Raw genomic sequence first — 23,364 nt, 5'->3', positions numbered from 1 at the left:
AGTGTTGGCAAAGTGGCTTCACCTAGGGTTAAATGACTGGTAGTGCCTGCCTGGAGCACTACTATGACAGTATAAATCCACTATATTCAACAAGAATCAGAGTGCATTGATAGATGGATGATGCCTGCTCTGGTAGAAACATCCTGCAGAACTGCAGGGTCACAGAGATAAGGGCTGAGGTTGAGGTACCCAGATGGGCTTGGCCATAAAGCAGAAAATGGGACAGGAGACTGAAGAACAAGAATTTAATGTTGCAGGAAAGCAGAAGCTTAGAGTGTGGGCTCTGGCGGAGGGACACTCTGACCCTGGTCTTGGGCCAGCAGGCGCAAAAGCAGGGAGTGCAGAGCCCGGCAGACAGGTGTGTAGCCCAGGCGGCTCAGATGCAGGTAATCGTACATGTCATGGTGGCTTATGGTACCATCTGAATGCACAAAGCCAGGGTCAGCATCTAGGAAGTGGGCCCGTGGGTGGCCAGCCAACGCTGCTCGTACCAGCTCATTCACCTGTCGGTTTTTCTCACGAAGTGGGTTAGGGTGCTGGCCCCTTGGAAGCAGGCCCTGAGGAGGGCACCGAGAGTTGTCAGGAGATGTCCTATCACAATCTGGGGCCTACCAGCGTCCCTGTGCCCAACTGTTCTCCAGCCCCCACTATGAAGTCCCCAGCTGCGGAATACACAAAGATGGGAAATGGGGATTGCAAGTGTGGTTCCTGATGCCTTGTCTGAGACTCCATTCAGCAACAACAGCCTTATAAAAATGCCGACAAAATTGCAAAGGGTCAATTCCTCTTTTAGAGCAGAAAAAGTCCCAGCTTTAAGTGATGTAGCTTAGATTAATCCTGGGAACTCCTGACAACTTTTGGCTATTTAAATATTTTGAGTTTTAACATTCCCAGAATCTCTAGTGCTCCCCTGAGCAAAAGGGCCTAATTGGTCCCTGATCCTGTCCTTATTCACAGCTACTCTGATGGATGTAGCAAGCTTCAGTGTGAAATTTTGCCTGAAAGTCACTGCTCTGTGCCAAGCTGCCCAGAACCACGACAGCTGTGGCTACACCTGAGGAGGTCCCAGAACACTGCCACCCTTCCTTCCGTGCCCTCCCACTCTCTCACCAGCACCACGACCCGAGCCTGGGGCTGACGCTGGTTCACCAGTTGCACGATGGCCTTGATGCCGCCAACCACCTGCTCTGCTGTGTGCCCATGGTTGTTCGTACCCACCCAGACCACCACAATCTGGAAAGAGAGGCATGGATTAGTGGTGAAGGGGCAGGCTAAGGGGGCTTTAGCTGCCCACCCAAGCCCTGCTCACCTTGGGCCGGATGTGTTCAAGCTCCCCGTTCTCCAGCCGCCATAGCACATGCTGTGTGCCATCACCACCAATGCCAAAGTTAAGTGCATGCAGAGGAGAGAAGAGCTCCCGCCAGATCTGTGGGCAAGAAGTGGTATAGGCACAGGGGCGTTGTCAGTATGGACACACTGTTCTGGGTCCAAATGTTAACCAAATATCATTACAGAAGAGCTGCTCTTCATGGAAGCAGTCTGGTTAAATCTCATCTTGAGCAAACCCCAGTATGGTCAAACCTCACTTTATGCAAATCTATTTATGTCCTCGGGACCCCATAGAAGCAAAACTCACTTTATGGAAACCACTCTGCTTGAGCTATGCAATGAAACAATGTTAAACCTCACTTTGAGGAAAGCCATTACCAGTTTAACCTTGCTTAGTGGAAAGATATTACACCACGGCCCCCTCTGTGGAGAGATATTACAGTTGACCTTCACTTTATGGAAAGGACTATAGCTTTGTGGAAATCCATTAAGCAAACAATAAAGAGCCTCACCTTAGGCAATCTTGCAGGAAAGCTTCATTTTAAGTCTCACTATTTACGATACCAGCCCGACAAAGACAGGGCACACACTTCCTTTTCATTAGAATGTTGTACCTTACACTGAAATTCTGGGTGCTGGGCGCTACCTGAGGCTATTTCAGGTACCTCATATCCTGCCTGGCCTGAGGTCTGTCCAGGTTTGTCAGTGAGGGCAGGCCTGGGTGGGGCAGGAGAGAAACGGGCCTTACCTCGCACTGATGCATTAGCTGGACCAAGGAGTCCCCGATGAAGACGACTTCGGGTTCTTTATCTTTGCTGTCAGCCACGAATCGATGGTGCTTCAGGGACGAACGAGGGGGAGTTACGGCACGCTCGCTCCTGGGCCCACCCGGCCCCCTTTCCTTAGGCAGCACCACCCCAACTGCCCTCAGTTTCCCAATCAGGTAGTGAGAGCCGCGCGAACCAGCTGAACTCCTGAACCCCGGCCCCTACACCCGACTCCCGACTATCGAGGGCGGGGTCGCTCACCAGGGACATCCAGCGTCCGTCGCCCTGAACGTCCTGCACCGGCGTGGGCTTGCTGGCTGGGTTCTCCTCTCCGCTCATCTTGGCGTTGCAGCTTCTGCGGGATGAGCGAGCGAGGTCGGGCCCCAGAGTGTTCCCAGAGGAGGTAGCTCCGCCACACCCACCCTGTTCCCTCCAGGCTACAATGGACAGTCCGGGCGCCCGCACTCCGCTGGTGGACGAAGGCGGATCCTCGGCGCCGCCTCCTCTCCAGGGGCGGAAACCTTCACTTAGGAGGGGAGTTGGATCGGGAACCCCTGCTTCCCCCACGGCGTCCGCGCAGTGAGCTCGTCCGGCACTTCCCGCCCGGGCGCTTTCCACTCCCGGGCCTGTTCGGCGGCGGCTACCGTACCCGAGCGCCTAGGGATGGGGAAGACGAGACCATCCAGCACCCGTGGGGGGAGGAGGGAGAAACCACCCCACCGGCGTCAGGAGGAGGGGCGAAGTACCTGAAAGGCCGAGAGTGGGCGGGGAAAATCTAGCGCCTTGCCTCGCAGGAAGAAACCATTTGCTGCAGGGCGAGAAATATGCGGAAAGAACTACCTTCTCTCTCTCTCTCTCCCCCCTCTCTTTCTCCCCCATTCTCTCTTTGTCTCCTCTCCCTCTCTCTGTCTCCCCCCCCGCCCCCCGTCTCCTCCTCTCTCTTTCCCTCTACCTCCCCCCAACTCCCTCTGTGTGTTGTCATTCACGTGGTGGTGGGGGAGGTGAGTGAGTGGACAAGTCCATTCTTGGATCCCTTGAAGGGGTGGCTCATACGCACCTTGCTAGGAGGAGACGATCCCATTTTCTACTGATGTGGGGGAGAGAAAAGGAAAATGGTAAAAATTAGATGCTCAACCCTGGACTGTGTGGCTCAGTTGGTTGAACCCCCCTTCCCATGTACCAAAAGGTCACCGGTTGGATTCCCAGACAGGGCACATGCCTGGGTTGCGGGCTCCACTCCCAGTAGGGGGCGTGCAGGAAGCAGCCCATTGATGTTTCTCACATCAATGTTTCTCTGTCTCTCCCTCGCCCTTCCACTCTCTAAAATCAATAAAAACACATTTAAAAAAAATTAGAGGCGCAGTTTTAGAGAGACACTCTAAGGCAGCTCCAGGACTTTGGAGAGCCTATCTGCTCATAGGCCTCCCCTTCTCAAAAACATCAGTTTTGTGGAAATAAAAATCTAAACCACACGTCTCTGCATTACATGCATCACAGTCCCTGCAAAGAGGTTAAAAGAAAGTGCAGAACGAGTAAGGAAATTAGAGACGCTACAAGGCCCAGGTCCAGCCTGGCAAACCTCCCCAGAAGCTCATCTTGCAGATCTGTGGCCTCTGCTCCCCTCCCTAAACCCAATAACTTCAGCTGGTGTGTCTGGGCTCTGAAACCTACATCCACAGCCAAGGCCACCTAAGGTCGGTCCTCCCCCCACCCCAACTTAATTTCAGATCTCAAGTCTTCCTAGATCTCCTAGTCTTCAGGGATCAGGTGTGTGTGCATGTGTGTGTGGGGGTCCCATACCCCCTAAAACTCCTGGCCATATTCCCAGGCGGAACCTTCCTATCTATTCATTCCTTCTAGGCAGGTTGATACTGAGATACAGAGATGAGACTATTGTTTATGTTTTGCCTCAATCCACTTGCCTGGAACAGGACCTGACTCATAGTACCAGGTACTGTGGCAGTTCACAAGTACTTGCTGAATGAATATTAAATGAATGGATCTGATCCTGGCCTTGTCCCAGCATGTTGGGAGAGACAGAGCCAGACACAGAGCTGAGGGAAGGATCAAAGTTGTGATTAAGGGAGGAACTGGGGACCTCTGAGGAGAAGGCAGAAGAGGACTCTGATTTCGAGGGGGTGTCCTAGAAGGAATAGTATCTGAGTTAGGATTTGAAAGATCATGAAGGTTAGCCAAGCAATATTACACAAGTAATACAGCTCACTGGCATAGTTTAATTCTAAAGTCTGAGTGGACAAGTGTAGAAAGATAAGTTGGAGAGTTAGAGAGGCTGTTCCTGAAGCAAAGCTTAGTGAGAAAGAAGGCTTCGAGGCATTCATTCACCTAGCGCTATTTTTTTTTTTTTTTTGGTACGTGCCCCTAGCAGGAACTGAACCCGAGACTCTCTGGTCCACAGGCCGATGCTCCAACTGCTGAGCCAAACTGGCCAGGGCTACCTAGCGCTATTTTAAGTTAGACGTTGGCTCGCCTCATACTTACAGTAACCGTATGAAGGAGGTACTATTATGAACCCGATTTTACAAATTAGGAAACTAAGGCTCTGAGCAGTTACACAATTCTCCAAGTTCACACAGCTCCAATGTGCCAGTCTGGACATTTGAACCTAGCCCCAGAGACCAGCTCTGAATGGTGACAATATAGTGATTCTCAAGGGAAGTCTTTGACCACCGCGACTGGCCGGCCCTTCTGCCCCTCGTGCCTCGCCTGATTTCACGCCCTCCAGACAGACAGTCTGCTTACAGACGTCTAAACCAATCAGATTTAGGAAGGGGAGGGCCTAGTGGACCTCACAGCCAATTGGTGGCTGGAAGGTGCCTAAGGACAAATAGGAGGTTTCCAAAAGTGAGGCTGAGAGGGGTGGGGCTGCAACAGGCATTCTGGGCCCCTGGCACGTGCCTCTGAACCTCAGGCCTCTAAGACGCAGGGAAGTCAAAGGGCATGGGAGGGACACGCACATGCGCAGGAGGCCTAAGGCCCGGAAGAGCGCCAGGCGCTTAGTGAGCTGGGGTCACCTCAGAAAAAGAAGCCATTGCACCCCACGGCCAGGTGGGGTGGGCGGGTAGGGGGCCAGGGGCTGGGTTCCTTGGAGCAGGAGAAGGTGAGGTGTCCCTCCCCCGCCCTTATCCCACCAACGTATCCCCCTCTACTACCTCGACCACCCCACCCTCGCATCCTCTCCAATCCAACTCTCCCAACCCCGGTGACCAGGCCTTAGGCCCTGATCGCTCTCCTGTCGCCCTTTCTGTGTCCTCCAGGTTTTCTCTGTACAACTTCTGCTGTCTCTCTCCTGCCTTTCCTTCGCTACCATCTCTCCCTACTTCCTGTGTTCTCCAGTACCTTCTCTACCCCAGGATTTCTCTTTTGTCCAAAATCCCTTTTTGGCTCTCTAGATCCCTGCAGTCTCATGATCCCTTTCCCATCCTCCATCTTTTAGCTATTTCCTCATGTCCCTGTTCCCTGTAACCCTGTGTTCCCTGACAAATCTTCCCACTCACCATGACTCCCTTGATCTCACCCTTATCACTATGACTCCTTCCCAGAACAAGCCTTTTCCAGTTAAAGTATATGTGCTGACAAAGTGAGCACCCAAGTCTTCTCCAATCCCTCTCTCATATCTAGTTTCCCACCTCACCCCAAACCATCTCTTCTTCTCACTACTCACTTTTAGGTCCCTGATTTATCTTCATGCTGATGACCACCCTATCTTTATTTTCTAGGACACTATGGACCCCCGGGGACCAGCTCCCCAGTCTTTCCAGAGGGCTGAGAAACCTGGTCGGGTCCGCCGCCGAAAGACCAGGCGGGAGCGAAATGAAGCCCTGGTGGACAGCCGCCGGCCATTGACCCATCAGGATCCTCCTGTAGCCAGTTGGAATCCACCCATGGACCTCCAGGATCCTGTGGTCCCTACTGCCCCCAAGCTTGTGGTCATAACCCAGGGCCGGTTAAGCCGGGAGCACCGGGGTCTCTTCAATCATGAGGTGAAATCTCTGGACGTGGCACGACTGCTTAGCAGTGGGTCCCTGGAGCCAGGCACCCCCTCACTACCCACCAAGCCTTCCCCAAGCCCAAGCAGGGCCCAAGAACCAGCCCCACAGTCAAGGGGCAAGGAGAATCAGGTGCTTGGAGACTCGGGCCCAGGCCCACCCAGTCCCCCAGACCTCCCTGGCTTGGGGCAGCTGCTGGGGGACCTGCAGGGCCAGCTGATTCTGCCACAGGCCTTCCCCAGGAGGAACCTAGTACAAGAGGCCAGAGATGCCATCCTGGGTACCTTACAGGCTTGCCACGGCTGTGTGCCTGACCTTACCTTGGTGCTCCGGGGCTGCCAGCCACCCTTGTCAGGTGAGCTCACCTCCTGACCCTGTGCTCCCCTTCCCCTTGTCTGTTTAACTCAGCTGTTCCCCATGCTTCTTTCCTATATACCAGGGACCAAGCCTGGGTCCCCTGAGAGAAGAAGGATCAACAGCCCTGAGCAGGCCCCAGGAGAAGGAAGGCAGAGGAGGAGACAGGGGACAAAGGAATTCGCCTTTGCCATGCCTCACAGCTCCAGCACTCCCAGCACACACAGGGTGAGCCTGGCACCACCGAAAGCTTCTTGGCCACCTACATTGCCTTCGCCATCTGCAGCAGCCTGGGGCCCCCCAACAGCCTTTGACCTGCTGAAAAGCATCTGGCTGGTAGCCACACCACCCCCTCCCTGGCCCTGTGAGGTCAGTACACCACAGCTTCTGCCTGAGCTGCCATCCCCCTTGTTGCCCCGAACCTCTGCCCTGGACTGGAGTCCCAGCCCCCCTGCCCCACTGCCCAGCCTCTCCTGGGCAGTGGCCCAGAGCAGCCCTGAGGCCTGGTCCTTTCCACCCATGAGACTGTACTAAGGAGTTAATGCTGCACTAGCGGCAGCACTCCCGATCACCTCAATAAAGTACCTTCTTCATGGTCTTCTTGATTTTCAGTGAGTGACTGACTCAGGAGAGCGCTTCCCTTAGCTCTAGTTTCTGAGGGGAAGGTACTATCACTTGTCTTCCTAGGGCCTGGCCCGAGGGACCTGCAGACTGAAAAAAACAGGGGCTTTAGTCAGTTCAACACATCTACCTACTGAGGTCAGCTATGTGCTAGATTCTGAGCTCTGGCGATTCTGGGGCCCCAGAGTGAGTGAAATAGGTTCTGTCCCAGGAGACTCCAGTCCAGCAGTGGGTACAGACAGTCCCAGCCCTAGTGCTTGCCTCTGGGAGAGAAAGGTAGAGTTGGGGGGAATCTGAGGAGGGAGTGATGACTGCCCCAATGATGAAGAAGGTATTCAAAGTGGAGCTGACACAGACCCTTGTGTTTCTCAAGATTGGTAGAAACTTGCTAGTAGAGAAGGAAAAGAACATTTGAGGCAAGAGGAACAGCATGTGTAAGGCCTGGAGAGGGTGAATAGGAGATACGGGACCATTTTTATTCAGCCTGTATCTGTGTGCCATGCTGAGATCTAGAGTGAGCCACATCTGGGCCCTGCCACAGAGCTGCTCCTGGTCGGCTGGACACAGGAACAGTGTGTGTGCAGGAGTGGCAGATGAGGCCTGAATCTGACCCACAGACTTTTCTTTGGCCCGTGATATGTTTAAAATTAATCAGTTGCCTACTGTTACATATCATACAGTTTTCTTTAAAAAAAAAAAATTGCATTTCTGGCTTCTAAAAAAAGAAAAATGGAAAATGATCTGGCATCCCACCTACTATTCCTCCTTGCAACTACTGGCTCAAGCAGAGTAGCAGAGGCCCCTTTTCATGGGACCCACACTATCCCTTGGAAATGCTTCACACACTTACATTTCCTGCTTGGCCCCTTGGTTTAGACAGTGGTTTTTTTGTTGTTGTTTTTTGTTGTTGTTGTTCTTTATTGGTTTTAGAGAGGGAGGAAGGAAAAAGGAGAGAGAGATAGAAACATCAATGAGAGGGAACATTGGCCGCCTCCTGCATGCCCCTCACTGGGGATCAGGCCCACAACCTGGGCATGTGCCCTGACTGGGAATAGAACCAGCGACCTCTTGGTACATGGGTCGATGCTCAACCACTGAGCAACACCAGCTGGGGTGGTTTAGACAGTTTTAAAAAGTGGTATTTTGCAGAGCAGCAAATTTTCTGCAGTGCAGAGGGAGGGATGAAACTAGAAATGTTTTGAAATCTGATGAGGAAAACTTAGTTGAGTGGCTTGGATGCTACTCCGGAAAGCTTTTTCAGGGTTCCCCATTGCCACTGGGGATCTAGGGTTGGTACCAGCATGGAGGGGACTGCACCAGATCACAAGGCTGTGACTTGGCTGAGGTCTTATGGGGAGAAAGTGGTAATACTGCGATGCGAACCCAGGCAACTTACTTCAGAATCTGCTAGATTCATAACACTTCGGCTTCACAGCAACCCCGTTGAACACCTTGGTAAGCAGTCACAGGACAGGATCAGGAAGGGGGTTACAGTGGTTGAGGTTGAGGTCTCTTTCTGCCACTTCCGTGTTGTGTGACCCAGAACAAGTGGTTTGCCCTCTTTGTGTCTGTGGGAACTTCTCAGAGTGCAAGAGGTGCGGATGGATGGCACCTGGCTGGACCCAGTGGGGGATGGCTGGCATAGGGGCTGGGATGCGCAATCAAGAGCAGTTTGAGAACTAAACTGAGGGAGATCAGGACTGAGTGGGGGTCTGGGAGCTGTGGGTCCTCCGGAGATGGTAGTCTGGAGAGGCAGGGCTTGTGGGAATGTGAGTTCAGTTCAGGACATGGGGAGCCAAGAGGTATCACCGAGACTCCCAGAGAAGAGGACTGGGGCTGGGGCAGGGTAGAGAGGGTGGGGAAGGGGCCTCTCCTCCCACGCGGTTTGGAAAGGGGTCCAACCGGGCCATCCCGAAGGAGGGGGTGGGGACTGCAGCGCCCAGCGGCCCCTTTAATCGGGGGCGCGCGCCGGCCGGCCTGCTCGCTCTCGCCGCCGTCGCCGGGCCGGAGCGGGAGCCGGAGCGGAGCAGAGCCGGGGCCGGGGCCAGAGCGGGCGGAATGGAGCCCCCGCGCGCGCCCGCTCTGCGCCGCCTGCTGCCGCCGCTGCTGCTCCTGCTGCTGCCACTGCCACCCCGCGCCCGGGCCAAGTACGTGCGGGGCAACCTCAGCTCCAAAGAGGTGAGCGTGTGGGGCCTTCCCCTGCCACCCGCCGGGCCCCCGGGGAGAGGGAGAGAGGGAGAGAGGGAGAGGAGGGGAGGGGAACGGGCTGCCCCGCCCCCTGCCGCCCTGCTCAGGCAGACCCTCGGAGCCGGGGGGAGTGGGCTGGGGCCAGAGGGGCTGGATAAGGGTTGAGGCTGAGGGGGAGCGTGGGGTCGAGACGAGACTCGAGATTCGGCGGTTGTAGGAGGGACATTGAGGTCAGAGCTGGGCGGGGTGGAGAGTCGGAGTTTGGGGGGCCGGGGGACGCCGAGGTGGTGCTGAAGGGACAGCACTTTTTACTCCGCGGAGAGCGTGGAGTTCATGCACTGGCTCAGGACCGCGAGAGAGCCATTTGGAAATGTGCTCAGCACAGGGTGGTCTCTGGAACAGGGGGCGGTGTGTGGATAACTGGGGGGATGTCGGTCCGATGGTGTCTGGACAGAAGGTGGCCAGGATGGGGATCTGGCCCTCCAGGGTCTTTCTTAGGGTGCATGGGAAAAGTGCTTGAGGGGTGGGGGTACCTGAGAAAGGAATCCTGGAGTCAAGGTGAAGGGACCACGGAATAATTTTGGATGTGACTTGTTCCCCTTACACTTCATGGGAAACCAGGTACTGAGGGTAGGGAATAAAAGTTGAAGGTCTGTGAAGTAGAGGAGAGTTCCCGAAGGGCTGGGAAGAGGTGCTGACTGGGGCCCTTTTCCAGGACTGGGTGTTCCTGACAAGATTTTGCTTCCTCTCGGATTACGGACGATTGGACTTCCGTTTCCGATACCCTGAGGTGAGCCTTTCCCAATCACTCCTACACTGAGGCTGGATGATCCCTGGTCTCCTGAGGCAAGGGCTACCCCAGCTCCCACACTCCTCCAAACCTCAAAATCTCTGGGCCTACAGGCCAAGTGCTGTCAGAACATCCTCCTCTATTTCGATGACCCATCCCAGTGGCCAGCTGTGTACAAGGCAGGGGACAAGGTGAGGGCTGTGACAAGGGTGGATGGGAGGGGAAGGCTGAGGCTAGCCAGGGAGTGACTGTGGCCCTGCCTTCCCCAGGACTGCCTGGCCAAGGAGTCAGTGATCAGGCCTGAGAACAACCAGGTCATCAACCTCACCACCCAGTATGCCTGGTCAGGCTGTCAGGTAAGGGCCCAGCCTGGGGGGAGTGGGCAGGTGCTGAAGGTCAAAGGCTTGAGGACAGTGCAGACAGGCTTCAGTCTTCTCGCTTGTCCCAGGTGGTGTCAGAGGAGGGAACTCGCTACCTGAGCTGCTCCAGTGGCCGCAGTTTCCGCTCAGTGCGTGAAAGGTGGTGGTACATTGCGCTCAGCAAGTGTGGGGTAAGGGGCTGTCCTGGCCACCTAGGTCTTTTTCTCCTTACTTTCCTGCCAATCCCCTACCTGCCTAGGGCCCTTCCTCAGGCCTCCACCCTCCCTACAGGGAGATGGGCTGCAGCTGGAGTACGAGATGGTCCTCACCAATGGCAAGTCCTTCTGGACGCGGCATTTCTCTGCTGATGAGTTTGGTGAGCACATGGAAACCTAAAAGCCAGGATCTTTGAGGGAGCCCGGAGCTGGGTGGCTGCTGAGGGACACCAGCCTGACCGAACCATTTTCTCCTTCTACCAAATTGGCAGGGATCCTGGAGACAGATGTGACTTTCCTCCTCATCTTCATCCTCATCTTCATCCTCTCCTGTTACTTTGGATGTGAGTCCATCACGTAGTTGGGGGAGATACCGAGGGGCAAGGTTGGGGGAGATGAGCTGCTCTCCCTTCCTGTCTGTGAACAGTCTTCCCTTATCCCCTTCTAGATTTGCTGAAAGGTCGTCAGTTGCTCCACACGACTTATAAAATGTTTATGGCTGCAGCCGGAGTGGAAGGTGAGGTTTAGAGCATCTTAACTTTTGAGTTCTATGAGAGGAGGGCAAACCACTTGGACCTGGGGCTCAGACATCTAGGCCTGAAGGAGAAGGGGCTGGAAATCTGGACTGAGGGAGGAGGCTGGGGGCCTGGATTCCTGGGTCTCCATGATCGGTCTATAATCCTGTTGGGGGTGGAAGAGGGTTCAGGTCACCTGGATCATAGCGCTAGGGATCAGTGATGCCTCAAAGCCAGTTTCTGTCCTTTCCTTTCTCTGCCCATGCTCCCCTCAGTTTTGAGTCTCCTGTTTTTCTGCATCTACTGGGGCCAGTATGCCACTGATGGTATTGGCAACGAGAGTCTGAAGATCTTGGGTGAGAATGATGGGGGCCAGGGCAGGTGCTTGGGCTCCTCTGCCACTGTGTCTGAGCCGCCCTCTCCTCCCTTCTCCCAGCCAAGCTGCTCTTCTCCTCCAGCTTCCTCATCTTCCTGCTGATGCTCATCCTTCTGGGGAAGGGATTCACAGTGACACGGTGCCCAGGCTGGGTTGGGATGGAGTACTGGGGATGGGGGTGGCTGGGTTAGGGGGTGGGGCAGGTGTGGGGGGCGGCCACCCCTCCTCCCTGACAGCCCCACCCCTGCCATCTCCCCTCATGGCCTGTTGCCAGGGGCCGCATCAGCCACTCAGGCTCCGTGAAGCTGTCTGTCTACATGACCCTGTACACTCTTACCCATGTGGTGCTGCTCATCTATGAGGCCAAGGTGAGTCCCACCCGCCACTGCTTGGCCCTGCCCCACCCCACCAAAGCTTTCCTGGCTCCCTCTTCCTGTCTGCTAGCCCTTCTCCACATCGCACTCCTGGCTCTCTCTCTCTCACTCTGATTTCCTACCTTCCCACCTGTCTTTCTAAGTGCATTCCTCCTCTCTCTGCTGAGTAGCTTCTCCCTTTCCCCCGTCTCACTGTCTGTCACATTTAGGTTCAGCGTCATGACCAAGAGATCAGGACTCACACATCTGGATTCCACTCCGACCCACCCACCTCCCAGCTGGCTGACCTCAGGAGACGGCCCCCCTCTTTGCGCCTATTTTGTCCTTTGTAAAATTAGGAAGGTCTTACCTACTTCAGGGGTTCCTCTAACACTTTGTAGTACCTTGGCTTTGGCTTCAGCCAGAAGGCATCTCCCTTAGTCTGTTTCCCCCTCTGTGAAGTGGGGTGATCATAAGACCTACTTCATGGAGTTGATACAAATGGAAAACTTCCACATGGCAGTGTTTACCCCTTTTGGGCCCATGATAGCAGATGTATTCTCTTCCTGTCTTTGTCACCCTCTCTCTCTACCTCTACATGCTTCTGTCTCCATCCCTCACTCTTCTGCTGCTTCTGTCCTGACCAAGTACCTCTGTCCCCTGGGTACCCAGGGATGTGGTCTGGGGTCCCTGTGTGGAGGGCAGGAGGGCAAGAAGCCAGGGCTATGACGAACCCTCTTCCTTGGGTCAGTTCTTTGACCCAGGCCAGGTACTGTACACGTATGAGTCGCCAGCAGGCTACGGGCTCATCGGGCTGCAGGTGGCGGCTTACGTGTGGTTCTGCTACGCCGTGCTTGTCTCTTTGCGCCATTTCCCGGAGAAGCAGCCCTTTTATGTGCCCTTCTTTGCTGCCTACACCCTCTGGTGAGATGTGCTGGGCCTCCAATGTGTCCCTGTGTGACCTCACACAAGTCAATTAACTTCTGCCTCATTTCCCTCATTTGTTTAATGGAGGTGGAAATTGTACCTGCCTCACAGAGTCACTGTGAGAATTCAATGAGTTTATGTATGTAAAATGCTTAGAAACAGATCTGGCATGCAGTAGGTTCTTAGTTGTTATTATCATATGTTAATTCATTCATCAAATATCTATTGATTTTCCTATCAGGTGCTGGGATGTGGGGTGGGGTGAAACTGAGTGCAATTCAACTTAGTCCTTGTCCCTAGAATTTCCCAGGCCAGTGAAAATCATGCCCCCTTTTAACCTCTGATTTCTGAAGGTCACACAGCTTCCCTCCAGTTTGGGACCCACCTGGGGCCTGTGTGTGTGTCTGGCAGGGGAACTGGGGTCAGGGGGTGGGTGGAGGGCATGGGGCACTGTCTCTACCGATCCATTTCCTCCCCTTCAGGTTCTTTGCAGTTCCTGTCATGGCCCTGATCGCCAACTTTGGGATCCCCAAGTGGGCTCGGGAGAAGATTGTCAATGGCATCCAGCTGGGGATCCATTTGTATGCCCATGGCGTGTTCCTGGTGAGGATGGGCATCTGGTGGGGTGGGAAACCGATAGACAGAGGATGCATGAGGTTCCCACCCCGATTTGCCTGAACCTTGTGTTCTGAACTCTTGATCCATTTTCTTCACTTCATCCCTTCAGTCATTCAATAGACACTTATTGAGTCTGCTGGGTTCCTGCAGGCTACTCTGCTGTATCCCCCAGGCTCCACTCTCTTCTGTTCCTCTCTCCCACCCTGTATCTGGTCTCTTCCCCCAACCCATCCTCTTTCTTTGCCCCCTCCCCATTCCCAGTCCTGACCCTGTGTCCCCAGATTCTCAAATTTCCCTTCTGTATCCCCACTGCCTCCCCCAGTCCTCTTGGTCTCTACTCCACCCTTCACCCACACACTCTCCCACATCTGCCACTCCATCACAGGTCATTGTTTGGGAAGAAGCAGCTGGGGTGGGCCAGGCTGGGGCTCTAGACCTTAATGGCATCAGGAGGGTATCAGCAGCAGACCTCCTCTTTGCTCTGGTTTATATCCTATCCAGCCTTCCGGGTGTGAGTTCTCATATAAATTCATCAATCCACCCACTGTCCATCCATCCACCATTCAGTGGGCACCGGTCTCAAATCAGCCTATTTCACGCTGGGGACACCCATATTCATTTATCCCTACACTTTTAAGTGTCAAAGCAGCTCCAGGACAGAATGGATAATGGTCATTGGATCCACTATTCAGGGAAAGGAAGCTAGGTCCCAGAGAACGGAGGTGACCTGCCAGGACTCCAAAGCCTTTGGTGGCAGGGCAGGGACTTTGAACCCGGTCCTTCTCCAGCAGACCACATGATCTAGCATGAAGAGGAAACAGGCATCACTGAAGACCCCAGCTCCTGATCTCAGGGGTCTACCATGAGCTCTGTGTAGAAGTACTCAGCAGAGGGAGGGCACCAGGTCCCCTACCTGCTACCCCAAAGCCTGACTAAGGTGCAGACCCACCTTCCTGGGATGGTCCATCTTTAGGCTCTGCAGGAAGTCAGAAATGGGCAGAGAGAGGAGAAATGCTGAGAACCCACCATCTGCCAAGCTCTGCACCAGCAGTTCTCATTTCCATCTTTTCTCATTTTTCTGAGTAGGCACTGTAATTCCTTTTCGCCAGTGAGGTGTGGGGAGTTTAATCAATGTGCCCCAGATCCCACACTCAGTGAGCTGTGGGGCTGAGAGGTGGGGTGCAGTATCAGAAAGCCAAACGCTATGCCTTTTCTTCTATATTTCACCTTTAGCCAGTTTCATTCCTAAAAATGCTCACGTTAGCTAGCAGAGCTCCACTGCTGACATTCTACTGCTGATTGGTTTCAGCTCCGTATTCACATTGAGCACAACCTTAGAGGGGCCATGCTGGGCTCCTGGGTGCAGTATGAGAGTCACACCCAGTGCGTGCCTTTCTACCAAACTAGTTGGGGAGACATCTCTACATTCAACCAATATTTATTGAAAGCTCTTATGTGCCAGATACTGTTCTAGAAGGTATTGGGGATTCAGCAGGGAACAGAACAGTCAAGTTCCTGCCCTCATGGAGCAAAGAGTCTAGAGTCTATTAGTTCAATTGAACTTTCTGTGTTCATGAAACTATTCTATGATTTTTGCTGTCCAATATGATAGCTACTATCCATATATGCCCATTGAGCACTTAAATATGGCTAGTGTAACAGAAACAAAAAAATTAGTTTAATTTTAATTAACTTAAATTTAAATAGCCACATGTGGCTGGCTAGTGGCTATCATAGTGCACAGCGCAGGACGTTGAAGCTTACCTAGTCAGTGACAAGTCAGCGATCAGGGCTCTGATAGAGGAAGCGTCAGCAGTCATGAGTAGGGGTGGAGGAAAAAGGTCAAGAGTCCAGGGCACTGTGAAAGCCCACAGGAGGTGCGTAATCCCGTTTGAAGTGTTGCAAGGAAGTGTGGGGGATTCCCAGTACAGGGAAATCCTTAGTACTCCATGTTTATGGAGACAGCCTGAGGTCTGGACAGTACATCTTCAACCTGCACCTGGCCCCTTGCCCCAGATCATGACACGCCCCTCAGCGGCCAACAAGAACTTTCCCTACCACGTGCGCACATCGCAGATCGCCTCGGCTGGTGCCCCCGGCCCGGGAGGGAGCGAATCGGCAGACAAGGCCTTCCCGCAGCACGTCTATGGGAACGTGACGTTCATCAGCGACTCGGTGCCCAACTTCACGGAGCTCTTCTCCATCCCCCCGCCCGCCTCCTCCGTAAGCCCCGCGCTCCCGGCGCCCGAGGAGCTGCTGGCGCCGCCCCTGGAGTACCTGACCCCGCTCCCGGCCCCGCCGCCGCCCCCCGCACCCAGGCGCCTGAGCCCACCCCCAGCCTTTCGCACCCCCCGCGCGCCGATGCCGCGTCGCGACCGTCCCCCGGCGCCCGCGCCTACCCTGCCCGACTGGGTTTTGGCGCTGTTGCGCACGCCCCCGCAGACACCGCGCGCCGTGCCCCCTTCACTCGCCGTGCCCCCGCCGCTCGCCTTCCGCAGCTCTCCCCCGCTTCCCCGGCCGCCGCCGGAGTTCGCCCCGCGCGCCCCGACGCCACCCCTTGAGTATCTGGCCCCGCTGCCCAGGCGCCCCACCACCCGCTCCTACCTTGACTGACACAGGCGCCCACACCTTGGGAGGGGGATACTCCGGGGGGAGGGGGACGGGCCTTCGGGGCCGCATCTGCCCCCCGTGGGTCCCGGACGGCCTCTGACCCTGACCCCCCTCCCAGGCCGGGAAGCAGGTGGAGGAGACGGCGGTGGCGGCGGCGGTGGCCCCGAGGGGCCGCGTGGTGACCATGGCCGAGCCCGGCGCGGCCTCCCCGCCCCCTCCCGCTCGGTTCGCCAAGGCGGCCGACCCGAGTTGGGATGGCCCGACGCCGCCCTACCAGCCGCTCGTGCCCCAGACGGCGTCGCCGCACTCCGGCTTCACCGAATACTTCAGCATGCGCACGGCCGGGGGCACCGCACCCCCGGTCTGACACCCCTGCCCGCCCCTGCCCCCTGGGCCGCGCGCCGGGCCCCGGCCGGGCTCCGGACCCCTGCTCTATCCCAGCCCCAGGGCTCGGCCATCCCAGGCCTTCCCGACCCTCCCCACCCCGCGCTCCCAGGTAGGGGTGCGCGGTGTCCCACTTCTTCCCTGCCCCCGACTCTTGTGCCAAACGGTCCCGCGGGAGCCGCTCTCCCCGTCCCCTCCCTCAGCCCCTGCCCCGAGCGGCGCCGGATTCTGGGCTCCCGCTGTTCCGTGACCTCCGGCCCCCTGGCCCCCTCCGAGACCTCTGACCCTGCCGGACCCCGGGACACCAGTGAGGATCGCCAGGACCCTGCCCGTGGGACGCTCCAGGAGGACTCCGCGACCCCGAGCCACTGCTCCCGGGACGGATATTGTGAAGCTGGTCTCTACTCTGAAAACTTCCCTTGGATCTCTGTGACCTCAGACCCGTGCTCTGTCCATCCCCATCTACATCCCGGGGCCCTCCCTCAGGTCCCCGGTAGAAAGACTTTTTTCCCTTCTTGCCAAAATAAAGAGGATTCGTTGTTTTTATCTATAAGATGGCCTCTTTTACATTGATGGTGCTCAGAGACGGGGCTGAGCAAGAACCGTTCCAGGCTCTGGACCTTAGTGTGTCCATCTGTGAAATGGCATTTTGGGAGAGTCCTGCATAACCTGACCTTCATGTTGACCCAGAATCTAAGCGCACTGAAGATATGAATTATCTAGTCCTCTTACAGCACCGCACCCTTATTTTTACCTTCTCTTCCTCAGTCAGAGGTATAGGCGCCCTCCAGTGGCACACACTTTGCTCAGCCAGCTGCACCCTGATTTTGGATTACGATTTTACCATTGCGCATGTGCGATTCTTGCTTTTCGCTGGAGAAAACGATCAATGCTGCGCATGCGTCTGGGACAAATGGGCGGGGAAGTTTCCGGAAGTCTCCCTTTGTGGGAGGGGGGGTAGGGTTTGGTGTTCCGCAGTCCTCCCATGGCCCCTCTGACCTACGGCTCCGCGGCTTCTCGCCTCCTCTCCCAGTCCCAATCCTCCCACAGCGGCCGCTCGGCCCCGCCCCCTCGCCCACCCAGCGGTCTTCCCGGGGCCGCTCTGGCCCGAGCGTCCCCTCGTCTCTGTGATCTGGCCTATCCAGCGCTGGAGGGAAGCGCGGGTGGGTGAGCGAGGGAGTGGATCTTCGCGGTCCAGGCCCGAGGCGTGAGGGCGGGCTCCGCCACTGGCTGGAGTCTCTCCAACCCTATCCTGGCCATCCCGGCCCAACCCGCACCCTCTATGGAGGCCCTCGCCCGGCTGTAGGGCCTCTCGCCCGCGGGAGACCCCCCCATCTCTAAGGTCCGTTTCGGCCTGCAGCGGTCCGCGGCTGTAATTGCTGGACACCGTGTATGGGGTCAGCTATCCTATGGGGGCCTGTGTTTATAAGGGACTTCCACGGTCCCTGGGGGTCGGCCCCGTCCGTAGCAACCCCATTTGCAGGGCCTATCATGGGTCTATAGGGCCCATCCCTCGACTTCCAGAGCCCGTCAACAGCGGCGGTTCCCTTCGTGGGGACTGCAACTCCTGGACCTCCCCGGTCTACAAGGCCATGTTCCATCCATAGAGGTCGCATTTTCAGGGCCTCACACCGGTGGAGGGTCCGCGCTGTCTGTAAGGGTCAGTGCCGGAGGTGGCGATGGCCCTGGGCCAGGCTCTGGCTGCCGCACTGGCTCTATCTTTGGCGGTGCTGGGGCCGCTGTGCCCTGGGGCCCGGGCAGGGGACTGCAAGGGTCAGCGGCAAGTGCTGCGAGAGGCCCCAGGCTTCGTGACGGATGGTGCGGGCAACTACAGCGTCAATGGCAATTGCGAGTGGCTCATCGAGGGTGAGTGGGGTGGGGTGGGTCACACACCCAGACGTTTGCTGATTCATTCATTTGTGCACTCATTCATCCATTCACCACATTCCCAGAGCCCGGTTCTGATCCAGCCCCTTTGCTGTCAAATACAGCTCGCCCGGGCCCTGCCCTGCAAGGCCTTGAAGTCTGGTGGAGGAGTTGCATCCAGACTCAGATGGACAGTTACAAGCTAGGAGCATCAATGAGGGGATATTCTGAGTGTTAGAAAGAATCTCGGGCTCTGATCCCAATCATGTTGCTTTAAATTTTGGTTCCATTTCCAACTACCTTAGTGAATTGGGGAAGGTGGCTTCCTTTTTCTGAGGTTGCTTCCCCTCCCCCAAGTGGGGATAATAATAGTACTCATTTCAGAGGGTCGTTGGAATGAAATGACAACAGGTTTTCATCGTGCCTGGCAAATAGTAAACGTTCAGTACATGGTATTAGCATTAGATTTTAAAGTACTTCAATAAAAGTATATTTGCAATCATTCATGTGCCAGATGCTATATTTGCTACTGGGACATAGCAGAGACTAAGGCAGTCCCAGCAGTTCCCAATGACTTGAGGCTTGGGATCCAGTGAAGGAGACAAACACATTAATAGAGAGCGGTGGTCCAGAGTTGTACTGTGATAGAGGAACCCCACAGGTGAGAGGGATCCCAGAGGAGGTGCCTCTGCACCTGGGGACCAGTGTGAGCAGAGAGGACTTCCTGGAGGAGATGTCTGAGCTGAGACCTAAAGTACCAATAGGAATCAGCCAGGAGGAAGAAGAAGAGCAAGCAATCCAGGAAGAGGGATCAGCCTGTGCAAGGGCCCAGCCTTACCCTCGTGGGCTTCCAGTCCAGTGGAGGAAACAAACTCACTCCTAAATAGTGGGAAGCCCAGAGAAAATGTCTGACTTAGCTTGGGTGATAGCTGAGACCAGAGGCATGTGTAGGAAGGAACACAAGAGCATTCCAGGTAAGGAGAACAGCTCATACAAAGGCCTGGATGCAGGAGGGTATGGTGCTTTTGAGGAAGTAGAAGTGCAGTGTACTAGAACACAATACCCCAAGATAAACCATGAGCCAGAAGCTGAGGGTTGAGAGGAGGCAGAGAATGCAGGATCTTGTGATTTTGAGCTGTTTCCTGAGGGTAATAGGGAGGTGGAAGAGAAGTCCAGGAAGGCCTCACTTGGCAGTGGATATAGGAACTGGCCTCCAAGGAGAGGTGGGGGTCCCCTAGAGGAGGTCCTGGGCAAAGGCCAGAGGTGTGACAAGGCCTGGATCATGCAGAACCTCCCTTTGCGGGCTATGGAGCTTGGTCTTTATCCCAGGGCATTGGGGAGCCATGCAGGGGTTTTAAACAGGGGAAGGACATGATCTAATTTATGTTTAATGTGTTATTTATGGTTGTTGTATGGGGTATGGATGAAGCATGTTTCTTAGGCATGCGTGTCTATCCCCAGCTTTGGGGGCCATTTCTGTCTTTGGGTGAGAACAGAATGGGAAGTGTGTGTATGTGTTAGGGGTATAAATAATCCTCTGGCCCTGGCCGGTTTGGCTCAGCGGTTAGAGCGTCGGCCTGCAGTCAGGAGAGACCTGGGTTCGGTTCCCGCTAAGGGCATGTGCCTTGGTTGCAGTTTGTCCCCAGCCCTGGTTGGGTCGTGTGGGTGGCAACCACTCGATGTGTCGCTTTCATGTCGATGTTTCTCTCTTTCTCTCCCTCCCACTCTATCTGAACAAAATATCGAAAAATGTCCTTGGGTGAGGATAAAACAATAATAATAATAATAATCCTCTGGCCTTGAAAAGCCCCAGCCTGGTTGGGGACACAGTGTGCCCAGGTCTGAGACAGAAGGAGGTACAGGGTTGGGTAGAGGAGCCTGTAAGGGAGTGAGAGGACACTGCTGGGGGGCTCACAGAGGAAAAGCTACTGGAACGGGGTTCTGAAGCATGCATAGGAGTTTACTGGGTGAGAAAAGGGAACAGCCTCTGTGAAGACAAAAGAGAGGTTGGTGTGTCTTAGGAGCCATGTATAGGTTGGTCTGGTCTGGCTAGACTGTTGGCTGGGAAATGAGGAGGGCACTAGAAACAGGGGAAGAGGGGCCTTGAATGTCATGCCGAGCAGCTTGGCTTTGCTCTTGGGATTGAAGGGAGCCACAGAGGGATTTTGGGCAGGAGTGGGGCTTCACTCTCAAGCTGCATGGGCGCGGACTGGGGATTTGGTGTGCTAGTCTTGCAGGAGAGGATGAGTTCTGTCTGGAGCAGGAACTAAAGAGGTAGAAAGGCATGGAGAGCACTGAGAGATGTTTGTGAAGTTCCACCAATGAAACTTGGGGACCAACTGGTTGGATGTTGGGGAAGGGAGGAGTCTGGGAGACTTCCATAGTCTCCCTTCATCTTCCATTGTTCCCAAAGCCTTTCACTTCCAAGAACCAACATGTTGCCCTGACTATTAAAGAAATAAGCCACTGAAACACTTACTTTTGTACCACATTCATGCTTTATTGTATTCAGTCCTCATAACATCCTCCTGAATAAGAGGCTTTTGCTTTTGAAAAGCAGTGGGTTTTGTGGTTGGATCTCTGTTCAGGATGGCATGGGGTTGGGCCCATGCTGGGTGGAAACAGGAGACCTTGAACTTAGGGAGGAACTTGGGGAAGGCAGATGGTGAGCCTGCTTCTGCAGACACTTAACAAAGATGTACTTGTTTTGAGCTTTATAGTTTGGTTGAGGCTGGTAAGACTGGGAGTTCTTGTCTGGTGTAGCTGAATGGTTCTTCTTCGTTTCCCAGACTATGGCTCTGGTCTGTTGTGAAGTTCTCTGGGGCTCTTGTCAGAGCCTGAGAGAGAGCCAACAACTTCATTAGTCTGTCTTCTGTGCGTTTCCTCATTCCTTCATCCAGCATTTCCTGAACCCTTGCTCAGCGCCAGGCTCTGTGCTGGGCAATGTCAGAGAGGGACCCCAAGATGAGTTAGGCCCAGGCCCTGCCGTGTGGGCCTCCTCGGCTGCTGGGGAGACAGACCTGGCTACAGATGAAGGTTATAATGGAAGCGAGAACCCCTAAGAGGGGCACCTAACCCAGCCAGGGGTATCAGGAAAGGCTTCCTGGGTGGGATAGGGAAACTTGCTGGTAGGAAGGGAGAATGTGTTCCAGACAGAGGGAGAAGCATATACAAAGGCCCAACTCCTGCCCTGGCCAGTTTGGCTCAGCGGTTAGAGCGTCGGCCTGCGGTCCGGAGAGACCCGGGTTCGGTTCCCGCTAAGGGTATGTACTTCGGTTGCAGTTTGTCCCCGGCCCTGGTTGGTTGTGCAGGTGGCAGCCACTCGATGTGTCCCTTCACGTCGATGTTTCTCTCTCTCTCTCCCTTCCTCTCTCTCCCTCCCGCTCTATCTGAACAAAAAAAATGGAAAAATATCCTCGGGTGAGGATTAAAAAACAAAGGCCCAACTCCTGATAGAGCTGCAAGCAGTGGGGTGATGTGAGACAAGGTAAGACTTCAGATGTCAGGTTAGAACACCGGACTTTCTTCTGGGGATGACGGGAGCCATGGAAGGCCTTTGATCAGGGGAGGGCCAGGACCAGATGTCAAGTTAGGAAGATCACTCAGGGATCCATGTCAGGGCAAGATGGGAGACTGGGAGGCCAGGAAAGGAGACTGATCAGTGGTCCTGGAGAGAGGACAAGGTCTGGGATGACACATTAGATTGACCATCTCGAATCTCCATACTAACCTTAGCGGGTGAGTAGACTTATCCCCATTTTACATGAAGGAAACTGAGACTCAGAGAGCCCATGGCACTGGCCCAAAATAACACTGCTAGTGAGTGCTCCATGAGCATCTCCAGCATGCAGATGATTCTGCCCAAGGGCACGGCGGAAGGGGCTGGTCCAGGGTCTTCCAGCAGATCAGGAGCAGAGCTGGAACCCAAGTCTAACTTCTCTAGCCCAGAAGACTTCCCTGAGCCCTTAGTGTGAGATGTGAGATGAGAGAACCTTCTGGAACCAGGACCTGGCAGAGAGTATGAATAATGACAGTGCTAGAAGTAGTGGCATTTCGGAAGCGCTAGGCCCCACGAAGCACTTTCTGTGTGTTATCGCCTCTCACACAGGCGCAGGCATGTCAGCCAGGGCTGCGGATCTGAACACTCACTCACCTGGGCCGGACATTCGGGAAGGCTCCCGCTCGGGGCTGACAGCTGATGCTGGCTGTCAGCCGGAAGCTCAGCTGGCACTGTCAGCTGGGATGCCTGTATGTGTCCCCTTCGTGTGACTGGCTTTAAAAAAAATTTTTTTTTCTTTATTGATTTTAGAGAGAGAGGAAGGAAGAGGGGGAGAGAGAGAGAGAAACATCGATGAGAGAGAACACCAATTGACCGCCTCCTGCATGCCCCCCACTGGGGATCGGGCCCACAACCTGGGCATATGCCCTGACCAGGAATCGAACCGGCAACCTCTTGCTGAGCCACACTGGCCAGGCTGGCTGTGGCTTTTTATAGCATGAAGCTGTGTTCTGAGAAGGAGCATTCTACATGTCTCAGGTAAAAGCTGCAAAGCTTCCTCTGATCTAGCCTTGGAAGGCCCCGAAAGCCACTTCTGCTGCTTTGTGTTGGTCAAGCTAGTCTCTGAGGCTCTTCAAGGGACAGGGTATCAGCCCTCACCTCTCGGTGGACGGAATGGCCAGGAAGTATGAATCCACCACAGTCCATTATGTCTTTACTTTACAGATGAAGAAACCAGTCCAGAAAGGTTAGGTGACTTGCTCAAGGTCACACAGCTAGTAGCTAGTAAGTGGAAGAGCCAAGATTTGAGCCCAGGCAGTCTGGCCCCGGAGTCTGTCTTTAGGTTCCACAGTAAGCAGAGAGGGGGAGACCCTGGATGGGGCAGAGAGGAGCTGTGGTGCTCTAAGGTCTGGGCTTTGGCCCTTGGAGCTCTACCCAGACTGGAGCAGGGGACCCTCACAGAGGTCCTTTCCACCTGGGAGAATGCCTCTCTGCCTGGGCCTGGGCCCCAACCCCCGGGCCTGGGTGTGCTGAAGCTCAGGAGTGAATGGGAACAGCTCTGTCTGATCACTGAGGTGGGCTCCCTCT

At 55.0% G+C, this 23,364-nt stretch overlaps 4 protein-coding genes across 10 annotated transcripts in view; 3 read left to right on the top strand and 1 right to left on the bottom strand.

Moving 5' to 3' along the window:
- Positions 1-229: 229 nt before the first annotated feature.
- Positions 230-16,041, bottom strand: PAFAH1B3 (platelet activating factor acetylhydrolase 1b catalytic subunit 3). 6 transcript variants are annotated; one of them, XM_036275645.1, is made up of 7 exons: positions 2,843-2,936; positions 2,538-2,753; positions 2,358-2,451; positions 2,078-2,167; positions 1,310-1,426; positions 1,111-1,233; positions 232-557 (listed from the first exon to the last, which is right to left on the bottom strand). In XM_036275645.1, the coding sequence occupies exons 3-7, from the start codon at positions 2,433-2,435 to the stop codon at positions 270-272; spliced, it is 696 nt and encodes a 231-aa protein (XP_036131538.1). In that variant the 5' UTR covers positions 2,436-2,451; positions 2,538-2,753; positions 2,843-2,936; the 3' UTR covers positions 232-269. The 6 variants fall into 6 exon arrangements, with proteins under 6 accessions (XP_036131541.1, XP_036131537.1, XP_036131538.1 ...); XM_036275646.1 differs by having other exon boundaries at positions 2,562-2,753; XM_036275648.1 differs by lacking the exon at positions 2,538-2,753 and having other exon boundaries at positions 230-557; positions 2,843-2,938.
- PRR19 (proline rich 19) lies at positions 5,808-6,991 on the top strand. The gene is made up of 2 exons (XM_036275643.1): positions 5,808-6,458; positions 6,543-6,991. Exons 1-2 carry the CDS (start codon positions 5,840-5,842, stop codon positions 6,989-6,991), a joined length of 1,068 nt encoding a protein of 355 aa, XP_036131536.1. The 5' UTR covers positions 5,808-5,839.
- Positions 9,064-16,965, top strand: TMEM145 (transmembrane protein 145). Its single transcript, XM_036275642.1, has 15 exons — positions 9,064-9,256; positions 9,981-10,055; positions 10,169-10,246; positions 10,325-10,411; positions 10,504-10,605; positions 10,706-10,790; positions 10,902-10,973; positions 11,078-11,146; positions 11,420-11,500; positions 11,581-11,659; positions 11,795-11,888; positions 12,625-12,797; positions 13,283-13,403; positions 15,435-15,641; positions 16,147-16,965. The coding sequence occupies exons 1-15, from the start codon at positions 9,137-9,139 to the stop codon at positions 16,393-16,395; spliced, it is 1,692 nt and encodes a 563-aa protein (XP_036131535.1). The 5' UTR covers positions 9,064-9,136; the 3' UTR covers positions 16,396-16,965.
- A 494-nt stretch (positions 16,966-17,459) lies between these two features.
- The window catches only part of MEGF8 (multiple EGF like domains 8), a 41,490-nt gene continuing 35,585 nt past the window's right edge, over positions 17,460-23,364 (top strand). For both annotated transcript variants that reach the window (XM_036274401.1, XM_036274402.1), the window contains exon 1: positions 17,460-18,278. In XM_036274401.1, the coding sequence (XP_036130294.1) occupies positions 18,092-18,278 (187 nt within the window). In that variant the 5' untranslated portion in view covers positions 17,460-18,091. The remainder of the gene's footprint in view (positions 18,279-23,364) is intronic.

The sequence above is a fragment of the Molossus molossus genome, unplaced genomic scaffold (assembly GCF_014108415.1).
Source record: "Molossus molossus isolate mMolMol1 unplaced genomic scaffold, mMolMol1.p scaffold_m16_p_21, whole genome shotgun sequence".
Classification (NCBI taxonomy): Eukaryota; Metazoa; Chordata; class Mammalia; order Chiroptera; family Molossidae; genus Molossus; species Molossus molossus.
This window is presented reverse-complemented; position numbering and strand designations above follow the sequence as displayed.